Raw genomic sequence first — 18,345 nt, 5'->3', positions numbered from 1 at the left:
GGCACTCACCCTCTCCCCCCTCCTCGGCACTCACCCTCCCTCCCCGGCACTCACCCCTCTCCCCCCTCCCCAGCACTCACCCTCTCCCCCCTCCCTGGCACTCACCCTCTCTCCCCGGCACTCACCCCCCTCCCCGGCACTCACCCTCTCACCCTCTCCCCGGCACTCGCCCTCTCCCCCCCCCTCACCGGACCTCACCCTCTCACCCCCTCCCCGGCACTCACCCTCCTCCCCGGCACTCGCCCTCTCCCCCCCTCCCCGCACTCGCCTCTCCCCCTCCCCAGCACTCACCCTCTCCCCCCTCCCCAGCACTCACCCCTCCCCCCCTCCCCGGCACTCACCCCCCCTCCCCGGCACTCACCCACTCCCCCCTCCCCAGCACTCCCCCTCCTCCCCGGCACTCACCCCTCCCCCCCTCCCCAGCACTCTCCCCCTCCCATCACTCACCCTCTCCCCTCCTCCCCGGCACTCGCCCTCTCCCCCCCTCCCCGGCACCACCCTCTCCCCCCTCCCCGGCACTCACCCTCTCCCCCCTCCTCGGCACTGACCCTCCCTCCCCGGCACTCACCCTTTCCCCCCTCCCCGGCACTCACCCTCTCCCCCTCCCCAGCACTCACCCTCTCCCCCCTCCCCGGGCACTCACCCTCTCTCCCCGGCACTCACCCTCCCTCCCCGGCACTCACCCTTTCCCCCCTCCCCGGCACTCACCCTCTCCCCCCTCCCCAGCACTCACTATCTCCCCCCTCCCCGGCACTCACCCTCTCTCCCCGGCACTCACCCCCCTCCCCGGCACTCACACTCTCCCCCTCTCCCCGGCACTCGCCCTCTCCCCCCCCCTCACCGGTCCTCACCCTCTCACCCCCTCCCCGGCACTCAGTCCCCCCTCCCCGACACTCACCCTCTCCCCCCTCCTCGGCACTCACCCTCCCTCCCCGGCACTCACCCTCTCCCCCCTCCCCGGCACTCACCCTCTCCCCCCTCCCCAGCACTCCCCCTCCTCCCCCCTCCCCGGCACTCACCCTCCCTCCCCGGCACTCGCCCTCTCCCCCCTCCCCAGCACTCACCCTTTCCCCCTCCCCAAGCACTCGCCCTCTGCCCCCTCCCCGGCACTCGCCCCCCCTCCCCGGCACTCACCCTCTCCCCCCTCCCCGGCACTCACCCTCTTTCCCCCTCCCTGGCACTTACCCTCTCCCCCCTCCCCGGCCCTCACCCTCTCCCCCCCTCCCGGCACTCACCCCCTCCCCGGCACTCACCCTCTCCCTCCTCCCCGGCACTCACCATCTCTCCCCCCCCGGCACACCCTCTCCCACCTCCCCGGCACTCACCCCCCTCCCGGGCACTCACCCTCTCCCCCCCTCCCTGGCACTCACCCTCTCCCCCCCTCCCCGGCACTCACCCTCTCTCCCCGGCACTCACCCCCCTCCCTGGCACTCGCCCTCTCCCCCCTCCCCAGCACACCCCCCTCCCCGGCACTCACCCTCTCTCCCCGGCACTCACCCCCCTCCCCAGCACTCACCCTCTCCCCCCTCCCTGGCACTCACCCTCTCCCCCCCTCCCCGGCACTCACCCTCTCCCCCCTCCCCGGCACTCGCCCTCTCACCCCTCCCCGGCACTCGCCCCTCTCGCCCCTCCCCGGCACTCGCCCTCTCGACCATCCCCAGCACTCACCCTCACCCTCTCTCCACGGCACTCACTCATTCCCCCCTCCCCATCACTCACCCTCTCCCCGCTCCCCGGCACTCACCCTCTCCCCCCTTCCCGGCACTCGCCCTCTCGTCCCACCCCGGCACTCACCCTCACCCCCCTCCCCGGCACTCACCGGCTCTCCACGGCACTCACCCAATCCCCCCTCCCCGGCACACCCCCCTCCACGGCATTGACCCTCACCCCCTCCCCGGCACTCACCCTCTGCCCCTCCCCGGCACTCATCCTCTCTCCCCGGCACTCACCCCCCTCTCCGGCACACCCTCACCCCCCTCCCCGTCATTCGCCCTCTCCCCCCCACCCCCCCTTCCTCCCCCTGCCCCTCACCAGAACTTTCAACTTTGCTGGGGCATGTATCAAGTGATATTGTGTTGTTAGCCCATTATGCACCCTGCCTGGTTATCCTTTCCACTGCTATAGAGATCATTGTGGAGAGCTGAAAGAAAACCATTGCATAATGTGTTTTAAATAGTGATCTTAACTTTGCACTTCTTTATGTTCTTCCCATTCTGCTCTGGATGCTTGCTTCCAAGCCTCAACGAGGGCTAGAGTTCAACAGATTAAAACCTGTTCTCAATGTAGAAGATGGATTCATCTTCCTTTATAGTAATCCTTAATGAAGCTTTATTTGACTTCTGTGTCTCAGATGATTTTCACCTTTCTTTGTTCCAGAAAGTATTGTTTCACTTGTCCAGGTTATTTAGCTAAGAATTCCTGTTTATTTGGGGAATGAACAAACAACTCTCTTCCACTTACTTTGGGGGCGATTCTCCGCTGCGCGGACCAAGTGCCCGCGCCATCGTGAACGCCGTCACATTTCACGACGGCGCGAATAGGGCCTGGGCACGACCTATTCTGGCGCCCTCAGTTGGGGCAGCCCAATCCTGCGCATGCGCAGTTTGCCGCGCCACCCTGCGCATGCCCGGGGAACTTCTTACGCGCACCGGCCCTGACGCAATATGGCGTGGGTGTTCAGGGGCTGACCACTGCGGAATGTAGGCCCGGTGGGGGGGAAGAGGCGGGCCCGCCAATTGGTGGGCCTCGATTGCGGGCCAGACCCCTTCGAAGAACCCCCCTGGTGAAGGAGCTCCCCCCCCCCACAGACCAGCCCCCGAAACGTTCCCGCAGAGTTCCCGCCGGCAGCGACCAGGGGAGGACGGCACCGGCGGGACCCTATTGTGTCGGAGCAGCTGCTCAGCCCATTCGGGCCGGAGAATCACCGCTCGCTGTTTGCGGCGATACTCCGAGCGGCCCGGCGCGATTCACGCGGCGCTGGTTTCTGGGGGGTGGGAGAATCGCATGCGGGGGTCGGGGGCGGCATGGCACGATTCGCGCGGAGCCCTGGCTATTCTCCCAGCCCGCATTGGGGGAGGGGGGGGGGTGAATACCGCCCTTTAAATTTGGAGGATGGGCAGACAAAAGCAGCAGAATATCAGATGAGCTGAACGTTATGGAGGGAGGACGAGGATAGGAGGCCGGCTGAGGAGCATCGACAAAGTCAAGTTTAGAGGTGACAGTAGGAAAGGACATTAATGAATAAGGACATTAACAATAGTTGAGCTAAGGTAGAATGGGAGGTCAGAGATGTTATGGCGATAAAAGCAAACGGTCTTTGTGGTGGAGAGAATTTACTGTTGGATCTCAGCTTGAGGTCAAATAGGACATGAAGCTTGCAAGAAACCAGGTATGATGTGAAATGGGGTGCCAATTTGCTATTAGCCATTTTGTACTACCAATGATAACTAATTTCACCCCAATATATTTTATAGTCTTCTTCTTCAGTAATCACTCACTATGAGTATGATTGTCCACCTAAGAAACTCCGTGTCACTGGTCATGGCATCTGTGGGTCATTGCCTGGCTGGTGAGCCTGAGCCAAGAGTGCATCTTCGACCACGCACTTGGCAGGTGTTTCCAGAATGTGGGTCTGGTCCTTGGACTAAAGATCGCGGGTATTCCTTTCTCAGGCTGCTTTTCCAGACCTCCTCTTGCAGTTAGATTTGTGTCCCTTCAGTCAGGACATTCCTCCAAGTAGGTCTCATCTGAGCAAGGGTCTCTCAGGTGTTGCCTTTCTTGAGGTAAGCCTTCAGGGTGCCTTTGAAGCACTTCCTTTGTCCTCCTCTTGTTCGGGAGTCTTCCTTCAGCTGGGCGATGAAGATTTGCTTTGGAAGTCAAGACTCTTGACATCTTAAGCACATGGCTGGCCCAGTGGAGTTGGATTTGGATGATCATGACCTCAGTGCTGGTTGTCTTGGCTCCTTCAAGGCCACTGATGTTAGTATGCCTGTCCTTCCAGCATTGCTGGTACCTCTCCAGAACCTTAAGGTAGAATCTGTAAGTGTTGCATGTTTCTGAGCCATATAGAAGACTTGGGAAGATGATTGCCTTGTACAGCAGGATCTTTGTATTAGCACAGATGTGGCAGTTATCAAAGACTCTTGTCCTCAGGCACAGAAGACTGCACTCATGGATTGGATACCGATGCACTATCAATTACGACGAGAGTAGAGAGTAATCGAGGCTTTATTAAGCAGAGATGTGTTGCCTGCTGCAGCTGCTACTAGAAATGGTAGCAGCTCGGTGCGCACACACATTTATACTCCACCTACTGGGTGGAAGCAGCAGGCAGGGATCTACCCCCGTACCTGTAGTACAGGAGCCTTATTGTATTACCTCTAATACCCGTATTATACAAACAGTGGTGACTACCACAGATACGATGTTGAATTTCCTCATCGGTGTCTGTCTTAGATGAGAGGTGGCTCCCCGGTTGGGGAAATGTTCCACATCTGGGAGGGTTTCTCCATTGATCTTGATGGGGGCGCGGGACTGGATCTTGCCTTGGGGCGGGTTGGTAAAGGATTTGAGTCTTCTTGAGGTTGAGGCTGAGACCGATACTTCGGAATGCTTCGCGAAGGCATCAAGCATGGCTTGGACAGCCTCTTCTGAGAGATGGCGATGTCATCCGCACATGGAAGTTTTTATAGTACAGTATATATTAAGCATACCTAACTTATTGCAGCAAAAAATAATTAATTCACAACTGCTGTGGAATCTATTGATGTAAGTAATATTCTTATGTAGAGGTCTTTTTTAATATTATTTATTATTGTCACAAGTAGGCTTACATTAACACTGCAGTGAAGTTACTGTGAAAATCCCCAAGTCGCCACATTCCGCGCCTGTTCGGGTACACTGAGGGAGAATTCAGAATGTCCAATTCACCTAACAGCACATCTTTTGGGTCTTGTGGGAGGAAACCAGAGCACCCGGAGGAAACCCACGCAGACAAGGGAGAACGTGCAGACACGGCACAGACAGTGACCCAAACCGGGAATCGAACCTGGGACCCTGGCGCTGTGAAGCAACAGTGGTAATCATTGTGCTACCATCCCGCCCGTCCTTTTCGTCCTTTTCTTGCCATCTATGTGAAGCTGCCTGGCAAATGTTTCTTCAAAGCCTGCAGGCAGACTCTTGGATTTGAAGATAACACCTTCAAGGAAGCGACTGGAACCTGACAGATTTAAATAACTGTCTGTTAGATTCATAAAGTAATCAAACAAAGACATATCTGACAAATCTCAGATGAGGCTTGGATTTGAATCGAATAGCTTTGTCCCTCTCCCAGGCATCAAGCACAGTCAAACTGACTAACATCTTCAACAATTAAATCAGTTTAAACTGAGAAGGAAGCTGGGGTTTTAACCCTTTTGTTACTGCGATAAATTAAAGAAAAATGCTTCACTGTTACCAGACTCTCATTGCCATCATATGAATGGACTATATAATTCTCTAGGTTTTAAGAGAACACTACTCTGACAAATACAGCATGCAAACAGCCACCTTCCCCTATGGGCAGATGTCAGAAATATTCACCACAAAGAACAGTTGAGAGAGAGGAACTTTCAACAGTTTGCATTCCAAATATTCCTGCCCAAACAATCAGATTTGACCCGGTTGGGAAAATTCTTTTTAAAAAATGGATCTAGGTGATTTAGCCAAATGTAACAGTCAAATGGACAGAACTCTGGTACAGATCTCTGAAATAAGCAAAGATTCATTGAATCCCAGTTCACTCATGACTGAACATAGTGTTGTTGATCATTTGTGTACAAGTTTAGTTCCAACACATATTTTACCTTCACTTGCACTTAACAAGTGTCCAGTGAAATTCTAAGCACAGGGATTCAATGAGGAAATTGTTTTTTTCTCAATACGTTGTGATATTAAAGAAGTTTTACACACATTGCCAATGCCTAGTTTTCAGCAAGGCTTCGGTCATGGAATAACCAAGAAGAACCAAGTTAAGAACCTCTGCTGCTACACCACAATGTCAGCCATCAAAACACATTCCTGATGCAGCATTTAATGTAACAACAGCTGCACACAATTTTCAATGTGTCTTTTGAGTATGATGATACACTTTCATTACTGACACATCATCATGCTCTCCTCGATTGATGAACCGAGCTTTGCCAGAATCTTTACCTTTACATTTTTAAAATGTTTTAACAAGAATATTTGAAAACGAAACACTGACACATATTGAATACCTTCTTTTTTCAACGTTAGATATTAGAAATATGAAAATGTATATATTCAGTCTAAATGGTCTTACAAAATCAATGACTTACAGCATGCCTGACTATTACTTTTAGTGGTTAATTATGGAAGTGTGATATCATAGGCCCCTGGCTCATGTTGATAGCGTATCCGGTGCATTAGTAATTAAATATATGCTTTGTCACTTCTATTTTGTTTGCATTGTGACCTTAACTGCCTTCTGAAGGTAGATGATTCTGTACATGTGATTGGGAAGTGAGAGATTGATGTATGATTATGTTCATGTGGTTAGGTATCACTTACACTGGAGATGTCCCTTCCAGCTACAAAAGACAATGGTGCAAGCACTTCGAAAAATGTTATTAATGCCGGTCTGAATAGTTTGTGAAATATAATACACTGTGACTTCACCTGCTGTGAAAAATTGAGTTGATAGGAGCATCTAACATTCCTATGTAGGGGAACATTGAGTATAGTTTTTCTTTCTAATTTTCTAACTGGTGGTTTTGATGCGAGGCTTGACTTGGCGACTGTACAACTTCAAGATTTAAAATGAGATGGCGGGGAGGGAGATAATATAGCTCAGTAGAAAATGTCCAGCAACAAGGGTGGCAAGTGTTCTAAGCAGCTACCTCTTACCTAAACAAATGCACACCTCTCATAACCTACTGGTTAATCATCTCTCACTTGAAAAGCCAAAGATCAGATATACCTTTTGCTGGCTAGATACCAGAATGAAATTTTTTCTTATCTGATTGTTTGCAGATATACTACACTCAGCACGTTTAAAATGTTTACATTGCACAAGTTATTCCAATAAAACACCTCAGGTGGTTAGAAAAAGCTTTACCATCAGAACGAAGGTAGAGATAGGGAGATTGAGCAGTTCTGTCCAGTTGAATTGTGACTTCTGGTGCCTGGTGAGGGAGCAGTGTTAATAATGGGTCCAGACAAACTGCGGCCCGAACTGTTGAACAGAAAACAGCAGGAAGCAAGAATAAAATAGCTAAAGACAAACTTTGACATTTGGTAATGTTTAGTGCATAAAGCAATGAAACTGATTAATGACTAGTGTTGCAAAGCATTTCAACTGTGAAACATTAGCAAAACATCCTGCCCTGAATATCAGTAAATATAGTTTCTGGCGTACAGAGAAAAACTCAGACAATACATGTGAGACAGAAACAAAAACAACAGCCTACTGGTGAGCCATGAGCAGTGGGACAATGGCTCACATGTACTATTTTGGGCCATCAGGAGGAGCTGCTGAATGAAGGCCCGCTGCTTCTCTAGAGAAAGAAGGGCACAATCAAAGTAAGGACCAGCATGCGTTCTCCTCACACTACCTTTTTAACTGGACTGGCAGAGATCAAGAGCAGCTTGTTTGACTTCCTAGGTAAGACATTGTTGACGACAGGGAAACCTACAAATGACTAAAAAGTAAATACAACGTTGGAAATGAAAATTCACTGAAATACATTTGATATTAAAAGATCCGATGGCATTATTACAAAGAAGAGCAGGGGAATTATTCCCGGTGTCCTTACAAATTTCTTATACAAAACACAAAAACATTATCTATTCATTATCACAACGCTCTTTGTGGGAGCTTGCTGTACGCAAACTGGCTGCTGCATTTCCTACATTATGACTGAGTAACACTTCAAAAGTCCTTCAGTGGCTGTAAATGCTCCAGGTCATCCATTGTCATGAAAGGCGCTATAGAAATGCAAGTCTTTCATTGTTTATTTAAGTAATAACAGATATAGACACCGAGGGGGGAGTTTTCCGGTCCTGTTGTGCCCAGCACAAATCCCGCAATGTCAGGAAAATTGTGGCAGATCCCTGAAACGAGATTTGCACTGGGCGTCAAACAGTGGGTGATGTTCCCGTGTCCTCCCGGCAGGTGTACTCTGATTCACACTCTCGCTGGATGTGAACTAGGTTAGCATATTAAATATATAATTTAAATATGCAAAATTTGCTTTGAGTCGCATACTCCCAGTTATTCCAATCTCCAACCCGCTGGTGCAATGTGAAGCCGGCCAAATCACTACTGTCCTCTACAAACGGAGCCAAATGGGACGACCATGCTCAGGGGCTCAGAGACCATTGTAGCCCCTACATGGGGACATGACGGGTAGCACGGTAGCATGGTGGTTAGCATAAATGCTTCACAGCTCCAGGGTCCCAGGTTCGATTCCCAGCTGGGTTACTGTCTGTGCGGAGTCTGCACGTCCTCCCCGTGTGTGCGTGGGTTTTCTCCGGGTGCTCCGGTTTCCTCCCACAGTCCAAAGATGTGCGGGTTAGGTTGATTGGCTGTGCTAAATTGCCCTTAGTGTCCTAAAAAATAAGGTTAATGGGGGGGGGGGGGTTGTTGGGTTACGTGGATAGGTTGACTTGAGTAGGGTGATCATTGCTCGGCACAACATCGAGGGCCGAAGGGCCTGTTCTGTGCTGTACTGTTCTATCTATCTATCTATGACAGGGAAGAGCCCTGGCACAGCCCAATGGAACCCTGGCAGTGCTAATCTGGCACTGTCAGGCTGGCACTGATAGTTTTCCAGGGGGAAACACTGCCAAGGGGGAATCTGAAGGAGGGTCTTTGGTGACCCCATAGCAGGATGTCATTTACCTGGGGGAGGTGGAGGGAGGATTGTTCCTGGCGATTGGGGATTCGGGCAGATACCGACGATTGGGGGTGGGTGGCCTGATGCTGGTGATTGGGGTCCTTGCTGGCGAGAAGGAGGGCTCTTTGCCGGCGAGAAGGGAGGGTGCATGTCTGCAGCATTGTTCTGAAATTGGGGCACCATTTAAAAACGGCGAACTGATCTCTGTGGATCTGGGCTTGCCAGCGCATCTCGTTCATGGCGCAAATCACCCCATCTCCCAAAAAATGACTAAGTGCAAGATGTATGGTGTAATTCGTATCAATTTCCGTACCTGAACACTTTCTGGGAAAATTCCACTTCAAATTTGTAGAAACTTTTTTTTAATTTACAGATTCCAAACTGATTTGAAGCCGGACTGATATAGATTAGATTATAATATGAATGCTGCCAAAGCAGGTTTCTCATCAGAACTGGATTATCATTAAAGACCAGTTGAAACAATTGTATATGTCCACATGTTTCTGTTTTTCCAGTACATTCAGGAGACTACTCGGAATAGGCAACGGAGTGTGGCGGAGGGGATTTTCACAATAACTTCATTGCAGTATTAATGTAAGCCTACTCGTGACACTAATAAAGATTATTATAAACATTATTTTAAGAATATATATCCAAGAACAAAGTAGAGAGCAATCAAGCCATCTTTGTGAAAGGTAGTAAACATTTTTGGAAAAATTAGAAAGTAATGCATCATTTTAATACTATAATGTCCTCAGGACGATGTGTTTTACCTCAGCCCACCTAATTGTTTCCCACATTCAGAAACAAATTCAAAATGTCACCAACTTTTTTTCATGGTGACATCTGGATTAGTTTAATTAAGGCAGCTGTTCTACAACACGTCTAAGATGAACATGCATTTCAATCCATACCACTGGACTGACCATTCTACTGTCCCTCTGGCAAATTATAAACTATTCTGGTGTTGGTGAATTGCCACTGGTATGTGCCTGATGTATGTATCCTAACTACATGAACTACCATGCAACTTTGCACTAAAGTGGAGATAAACACAACCATATCCCAGCAGTAGATGGTGCGCAACAACAACTTACATTCATATTATGCCTTTAATGTAGTCAAAGTATTTCATAGGACTTAACAACATTTGGCACCAAGTCACATAAGGAGATATTGGCACAGGTGACCAAAAGCTATTTTAAGGAGTAGCGAGATGGCTGGACTTTGGAGACGGGTGGATATTAGAATTTAGCACCGAGACTGAAGGCGGGGCCACCAGTAATGGCGCGATTAAAATCGGGGGCCTGGCATTGATGCGATATTTTCTCGGCTTCATAATTACACCAAACTGTTGGAATGCAAATCAGGTGTCAACATCTGAACTGATTGAAGTGAAGCAGTGTGGTTACTTGGTGTCAGGTTAGACCTCACATTGAATTACAGATATCCTTTCCACTACAGCAGTGTCAGTCCAGAGTTCGAGTGTGAGTACCCTGAGGCAGACATCAGTTTGGCCACTGATTTCAGAGCTGTTGATAGTATCTCGTTATCATGGCTTCCATTGTTCCGCCGAGCACCTCAACACCGGCTGGCTGAAGTTAAACTGCAGTTTGAGCTCACTTTGACAACAATGCATTCCGAGGTCAGACTGGCTATTTAACTCCTGAACTGCATTGTACCAACTGAAATTACAAACATCAATGCAAAAGCTGTAGTAACCTAATTTGCTCAGAAAAGTGGAAGATAGCCATAAAAAATAGAAATAAGCGCACTGGACATATTTCGCGCGTGTTACAGCAGGGTACACGTCAAAGACAGTAAAGCTTTGAACTCATGAAAAGGCTGCATTTAAAGGCAAAGCCTTTCTTTTAAAAATAATTGATCTTAAACGATTGTTACCCCTTCCCGTCCGCCCAAATTCGGACATTTCAATTGAAACGTCTCTCCTGGCAACTGTCACTCAAATATTCTCCAAAATGTAACAACTGTATCTCATTATTTCTCTTTCGGTGTTAAAATAAATTAGCAATCTCATTTTACTGTCTCAAATCTAGTTCCTGCTGAGATCGTGCAAATCATGACAACGTTTGTGGGTTGTATCTGCCTCATAAAGAGCAGAATTTTGCAGAATTTAAAAAAAGATGGTAATGTAACATGTAACTGTTTTCCCCCCTTTTTCAAGGTGGGTTTGTTACGAAGCCTATTAAACAGAGCTGGATGGATGGAACATGCTGTTCTTTTATGCTGAATGTATCCAATGCACGTTTCCACTAGATGTCGCGGCGCTGCGCTATGTCCAGCTCAGTTTTCCCGCAAAGGGCTCAGTGTCCGATTGATTTTAGATTCTTGTTTTACCAATTGCATTTCTTATTTGCAACAATTTCACGTTGCAACCTTCTACTTTGCATCCGTAATTTAGTCACCGCCCCCCGCTCCTCTCCACCACCCCCAACTCTCTGTGTCTGCATGATTAATAACTTCCCTTTGAGCTCGGTGCGATAGTCCCTTGGAGCTATTCCTGTTGTAAATCAGAGTGATTGACAGTCAGCCTCCTGAACCACTCTACATGATACCGCCCTTCCACAAAACAAAACGGTATAAGGGAGGAGAGGGGAAGATATGTACGTGTCGGTGATCTGACTAACTGTAGTAATGCAAATTTATGAATATTGCAGGGTTAAATGAAACCCCACTGCAGAGCCTGAGAGTGTGCATTATCCATACATATATGGGAAATAATAACAATTATTTTCGCGCCAAATCGCGGCTCCTCCCCTATGTAAATTAGAGGGGTTGGGCACAGTGGTTTTTCTTTTCGGGTCCTTCCAGTTTTTTTTCCCGGATAATAATATCCAGCACTGCATCCAAGTTACACTGACAGACTTCTCTGTCTGCTCTGAGGGAATGATCAGCATCTAATGCGAGGCTCTTAACAGCTGGATCTGTCCAGAAACGTCCCCAATATTTCAGATCGTCGTGGAGCGCTTCAATTTCTCTCGAAACGCCAGTGAAAGGTGAGATTTCTTTCTCGCAGAATGATGAAAGGGCATGTGTAGATGTTTAACGTGTGTGTGTGTTTATATGTACATATTTGAATGGGAGCCGGATCACTCTATGCATTCATTAGAAATGCACAGAATGTAGGTCAAACCATTTCATGCAGCAGTGATCACAGCCCGCCCTGGAGGAATCTGCAGACTCCCCCACCCCCTAACCAATTTGGGCTTTAAATTCTAAAACCAGTCTTGTCTTTTCGATTTGGAGTGCCCTTTGTAATTTAAAATGACGGTTTAATTTCCGACTGCCCCTGCTTGTCGTTTGGGGACAGTCAAGTCAGTAGGTGTGTTACTGCCCTGTCCTCGATAAAGGCGTTAATCCCCACGGTGCTTCATTGTAAGTGGGTTGTAAAGTCCCAGCACCGGCAGCGCCTTTTGTTAATGCTGGAAGTCAGTCAGAGGCACAAGCAGGATCGTGCTCGGAGCACAGGGACCACTGTGTACAAATACAGGAGCCCACCTTCAAAATGCAAAACCCTCTCATTTCCGAAGCCTGGAGAAAACAATAATCTGTTGCATTTTACTGACAAGTCATTGTGAAGGTTCGAAGCCATGCGAGGGTGGGCGTCTTTTTGCCAGTATTGCTTTTTATTTTGATTCTCTTCCCCCCTCCGTCCCCGTTCCCCAGCGATATGATTTAAACGTTGTGTGGCGCCCAGCACTAACGTAGGGCTGATTTCCATGCTGAATGACTGCTATAGGCTTGTTATAATTGCTCTTTGCCTTATTGCTCATTGTTGACTTTATAATTATTATTTTTTTCTCCCTCCCCCTTTTGCCATAATTGCAGACTTATTCTTGTTTTTGTTTTCTTTTTGCAAATTAAAGAAAGATGCCTGGGATCATGTCATCCAGCAGCTCATCCTCGCCCAGCTCCTCTTCTTCCCCCTCCACCTCCTCTGCATCCTCTTCCATCCGCCCTCTCTGCAAGAACTACGATCTGGAGTATGACTCCTACCAGCCCTATTTCTACCCGGACGACTACGGCCCCGAGGCGGATTTCTACCCACCCAGCGAGGACATCTGGAAGAAGTTCGAGCTGCTGCCCACCCCCCCGCTGTCGCCCAGCCGGGCGGGCAGGTGCCGGGGGGGCAGCGAGGACTGGGTGTCCGAGCTGCTGCTGCTGGACGGGGATGGCGAGGCGGAGGAGCCGGGCGGCGGCGGCGGGGGGCTGCACTGCTGCCGGGCGGGGGGCCGGAGCCACCTGAGCGCCATCGTCCTGCAGGACTGCATGTGGAGCGGCTTCTCGGCCCGGGAGAAGCTGGAGAAGGTGGTGAGCGAGAAGCTGAGCGCGGCCCAGGCGGCTCAGCAGGGCAAGGCTGCGGCGGCGGCGGCAGCTCCCAGCGGCGGGGCTCCGGCTGGCGGCCCGGCCGGGGGGGAGAGCAGCGCCGCCAGCGGCAGAGGCTGCACCGCCCTGGGGGCAGAGGGCTCGGCCTCCGCCGGCAGTCTCCCCGGCCACGCCGAGCTCCGCCACCCCGCCAGCCAGTGCGTGGACCCTGCTGTCGTCTTCCCCTTTCCGCTGAACCAGGACGCGGCTTCTTCCCGGGGAGGAGCGGCCGCTGACGGCACCGCATCGCTGGGCAGCTCCGGCAACGAGACCCCCAGTGACTCTGGTAAGTGTCTGAACAACTGCTACAAAACACACCCGCCAACCTGGGGAGAGGGAGGAGGGGGGGGATCTTCCTGCATTGCACTTGTGACCAAACCCCCCCCCCCCCCCCAATCCCATCCCTTTCTGCCGTGCCTTTGTGAAACACCAACTTTTGGCCCTGTGCCAACTGCTGGGTGCAGTGCTCGGCTGCCCTGTAACACAAGCGGATCAAATGCAGTGTTTGGATCGTAGACAGCGGTAATTCCGTGCAAAACCCCGAATGCAATTTTAAAAATCAACTCTGTTCTATTCCCGACCTAATATCACATGCGAGAGACACTGGTGCTGGCAGACTCTGCAGTGTTTGTGTCCAAAAATAAACGTCCAACCCCCAGACAGTTCTCAAACAAGGTGCCAGTCTTGTTATTACCGCTGCTATCCACCCCTCCCCTCTCATCCCATATCAGCTGATGACTGTCTCTCTTGGAGGGGAGAGCGCAGGGAATGCAGCAGCACTGCAGATCACAAAGGCTTTAATCCACCAGCGTAATTAAATGGCAGAAACGTTAATGCATACAGATCCATTAAGGGTTTCAGCTGCCACCTTCTTGCGTTCATTTCATCAGCCTGTCTGAATGGTGTTGTCTGGCATTGGGGGTGTTCCTCAGTTTTGAACGATCAGACTGAAATTCAAAATTGAGAGATTGGCCTGGCAGTTCCCCAGCAGGCGGCAGTGTGCCTCAGTTATCTTTGGTCCAAGACACATTTGATTGCCATCATTTTTTTTTCACTGCTGTTCAAAAAAATGAAACAATTTGTTTTGTTTTTTCCAGGAATAAATGAAGGAAGGATTTTTTTTATGTAGGTTAATTTTATGATTAATAATTTTATTTTAACATTTGAGTTTGCAGCAAGATTTTTTCCCCCCAATGTGTATAGTATTTCCTTCCTGGAGATTGTTGAATAATGTGCCCTTGGCTATTGATTGCTGCAGAGAAAAGCTGCCAGATGTGATAGTTGCAGAACCTGGGCACTTTTGTACTGAAATAGCCCCATTAATCAAGAGTAATCTCAGAAGGCCATGGGGAATGGAGTTCCTGGAATTCCACGGCATGGCTTTGAAATTCTGAAGTTCCATAAACATGCAATCAGCAAACGTAACCCCTGAGAGTTTTACTTAACCTAGGGATTTAACATTTGAAAGTAGTAGCAGATTTAAAGAAAAGAGTAGATAGGAGGGGGCCACCCTGTAGCAAGTCCACAGGCTTTTCCTGGAAGCTTATCTCTGAAAATTGCTGAATCTCTGTAAGAACAATGAGAATGTTCTTCTTTGCCACCTTCTAATCATTAATTAATGAGCTGTATCAATGGTCCCGAGGCCTCTGTGTTTGAATAAGTGTGTATCATGTAACCTCACATATAATGTGTGAAGTTTAATTAATTTGCATCTATTTTAAGTTGTTGATATTAACTTATCTTAATGCTCTGATTTAGGATTCATCCAGCAATGAGACAAAACACTAACATTTCCAAACCTAAATGCCCACACAGTTCAAATAGGATAAACCAGCAATCAAGAATTAAAAGCAGATCTTGAGCTGAACTGCTTGGACTTCAAGGGCCAGATGGTCCTAGCTCAAGGGCTGTATATGCAGTTTTGATATCCCTAATCTATATTAATTATTTATTAGAGAAAGCCCAAATCTATTTATGTTGCAGGATAGGAATGATCCCAGGCTTTCTATGTTTAGTAATAGTGGTTTATATTAGTGGTTTGCCAGATGGCAAAATTGGCTCATATTATGGAATGATAAAGGAAATAAATGGGTCTGCTTTTATATGTCCTTGAACTTCATGATCTCATGTTAGTGTAGCTTATTTTGTTTTAACAAATAGCTCATTAAAATTGTTGTGGTGAGTATTGCTGATGTTCTTGGGTAAAACTACACATGCTTCTGCTTACAGCTTTCTGACAGCTTCTTCCCAACAGCTGTCTACTGAATAACTTGGCTCTAGGAAATGAAAGTGCTTTGTCCTGTCATCTCGGGCAAGTCCGTGAATTAGCCCTTGGTTTCTGCAGTAATTGTCTGAGGCAGATCTCTTTAATGCTGTACAGGATGTGGATGTGAATCAGCAATTATGATTAATGTGTTAATAAAATGGTTTTGATCTGTGTTGATCCCCACTTTCCTCCTTCATGTTACTGTGTTTTTACAGACAGTTCAGTCATGGCCTTCTATTTTAACTAACAGACAATTTGTCTGGAATAACAGAAATTCTTTCACAAAATATACAACTGAAACAACAGTTCCTAGAACTAATTGAACATATTTTTTAAAATGTTACATATATTGACCCAAGAAGTTTCTATATGTTACAAAACTTTTCAAAGTGAAGTTGGGGGAGTATGGAGTTATGGGTGTAATTAATAAATATTCTTTATTTTTCTTTAATTCATGCATGTAATCTCCACTTCACAAAAGTCAAATATTTTTGTCCTTCATTATTTGAAAGGAAAAAAAGTATTTACCACTAACAGTTATAGGAAAGAGACATTTTGATTGTGGCATTTGTTATCTGCCGATCACAGAATTCCTGCAGTGCAAAAGGAGGCCATTCAGTCCATCAAATCTGCACTGACCCTCTGAAAGAGCATCACACCCCAGGCCCACTCCCCTCACCCTATCCCTGTAACCCCAACAACCCTTTGAACACTTGGGGGCAATTTAGCATGGCCAATCCACCTAACCTGCACGTCTTTGGACTGTGGGAGGAAACTGGAACCTGGTGGAAACCTATGTAGACAGGAAAGAATGAAAACTCCACACAGTCACCCGAGGCCGGAATTGAACCCGGTCCATGAAGCTGTGAGGCAGCAGTGCTAGTCACTGTGCCGCCGTACCGCCAACATTGGTTGCCTTTTCCTCATTATATGGACAGGCTATTCTTGATTAAAAGGGATTTCCTTTGTTAGCCGTGTTTATCATATTGAGCTTATGTATATGTTTTCCTAAGGATTCATTTTGTCATATTACCTCCTTGTTTTTTCTATAGTAGTTGGAACGCTGAATCATTCTGTTTCTGACTTTATTTGCTTTCAAATGTTTACAGAGGAAGATGAGGATGACGATGAAGAGGAGGAGGAAGAAGAAGAAGATGAGGAGGAAGAAGAAGAAGAGGAGGAGGAAGAGGAAGAAATTGATGTGGTGACAGTTGAAAAGCGGCGGTCATCATCGAACAAACACGTGACCACCCTTACTGTGACTGTGCGCCCCCACAGCTTGAGCAGTGGGCCATCGAAGAACCACAATGCCTCTCTGCTGAAAAGGTGTGCCCCGATACACCAGCAGCACAACTATGCTGCGCCATCGCCCTACACAGAGTGTGATGAGATGCCGCCTCTGAAGAAAGTGAAAAGTGAGCCCGTGCGTCTCGCCAAGCAAGTGGCCCCTTCTAGATCCAAGAGCGTGAGCCCCCGTGGATCTGACTCCGAAGACAATGAGCGGCGGCGCACTCACAACATTCTTGAGCGCCAGCGGCGGAATGACCTACGCTCCAGCTTCCTTACCTTGCGGGACCAAATACCAGAACTTGTGAAAAACGACAAGGCAGCAAAAGTCATCATTCTGAAAAAGGCCACTGAATACGTGCGGGCTCTCCAGTCTGAAGAGCAGAAACTGTTGTCAGAAAAAGAGAAATTGAAAGCCAAGCAACAGCTGCTGGTAAAGAGACTGGAGGGAATAAGGACTCGCTAGGTTAAGGCTGTCCCAATTGATTGAATGCCACTTTTGCACATTTTAGACGTCAAGAATGTTTCGGAATTTTTTTCTGGTTTTCAATCCAGCCGCATTTAAACATGGACAACATACTTCTAAAACCTTAGAAGTACATGTGCTTGTGAATGGAGATCCTTTTTGAGAGGGCTTTAGTGATTGCCTATTTCAAAACCTATGTAAATACCAGTTTAGCAATCGCCTTTTTCATGTGATGGTCTGGGTTAAGAGAAATAAAGCCACAGCCTATGCTGCCGTTTTTTGGACTGGAATTTTATACAGAATAATACCTCAACGTTTGAGGAGCATGAAATTTTCCTATAAAGACTTCTTGTTAATCCTTGTTATGTACTGTACTAATTCTTACACTGCCTGTATCCTTAGTGTGATGCTGATACATGACTAAATTTGATACCTATATTTTCGTATGAAAATGAGTTGTGAAAGGTTTGAGTAGATATTACTTTATCACTTTTTTGACTAAAATTTCTTTTGTACAGAAATTACTATATATGCCTTTACCTAGCCTCTCTCTGTTTGTGTTGCTGTTGGGTTCATAGAACTGGGTAATTGGCTGAGTTACGTGTTTTTCATGATGTACATATAGTGCTGCAACTTATAGCACTTTTGAAATACCTCAAGTTTATCAAAATAAATCCTATGAAACTAACTATCTTGTGATTGTGTGTGTGTAGCTTTGGGACTGACTGGTTGTCTGGCTATGCTGTTTGAAGCTAAAGTACCTCCAAAATACAGTTAGTGGTCTTGACAAACTAATTGTACAATTCTGTTCATCATCTAAAGCAAGTCTTGTGTCAGTGCTCTTATTTAGTTGTGTGAAAGATTTAATTACTGCAGGTGAACGATCCCAATCTCTGGTACGTGAAGTTTCTGAGAATGAGAAATGGCATCTACTCCACTTTGGTGGAATGAGTGAGAATGCAATCCAGGGCCAGGTAGAATGCAGGCCACAACCTAATTTGTGAATGCTGCCTGTGCTTGAAAATGTTAACTTGTTGGCAGAA

The 18,345-nt window shown here is 47.9% G+C and overlaps 1 protein-coding gene across 3 annotated transcripts; it reads left to right on the top strand.

The window, feature by feature from the left end:
• Window positions 1-11,209: 11,209 nt before the first annotated feature.
• On the top strand, window positions 11,210-17,990 carry mycn (MYCN proto-oncogene, bHLH transcription factor). 3 transcript variants are annotated; one of them, XM_038800236.1, is made up of 3 exons: window positions 11,210-11,914; window positions 12,785-13,569; window positions 16,659-17,990. In XM_038800236.1, exons 2-3 carry the CDS (start codon window positions 12,789-12,791, stop codon window positions 17,300-17,302), a joined length of 1,425 nt encoding a protein of 474 aa, XP_038656164.1. In that variant the 5' UTR covers window positions 11,210-11,914; window positions 12,785-12,788; the 3' UTR covers window positions 17,303-17,990. The 3 variants fall into 3 exon arrangements, with proteins under 3 accessions (XP_038656164.1, XP_038656163.1, XP_038656165.1); XM_038800235.1 differs by lacking the exon at window positions 11,210-11,914 and adding an exon at window positions 11,992-12,516; XM_038800237.1 differs by lacking the exon at window positions 11,210-11,914 and adding an exon at window positions 11,993-12,498.
• The last annotated feature ends 355 nt before the right edge of the window (window positions 17,991-18,345 follow it).

This window comes from Scyliorhinus canicula, chromosome 6, assembly GCF_902713615.1.
Source record: "Scyliorhinus canicula chromosome 6, sScyCan1.1, whole genome shotgun sequence".
Lineage (NCBI taxonomy): Eukaryota > Metazoa > Chordata > Chondrichthyes > Carcharhiniformes > Scyliorhinidae > Scyliorhinus > Scyliorhinus canicula.
Note: the sequence above shows the minus strand (reverse complement) of the source record. Positions and strands in the feature narration are given on the sequence as shown.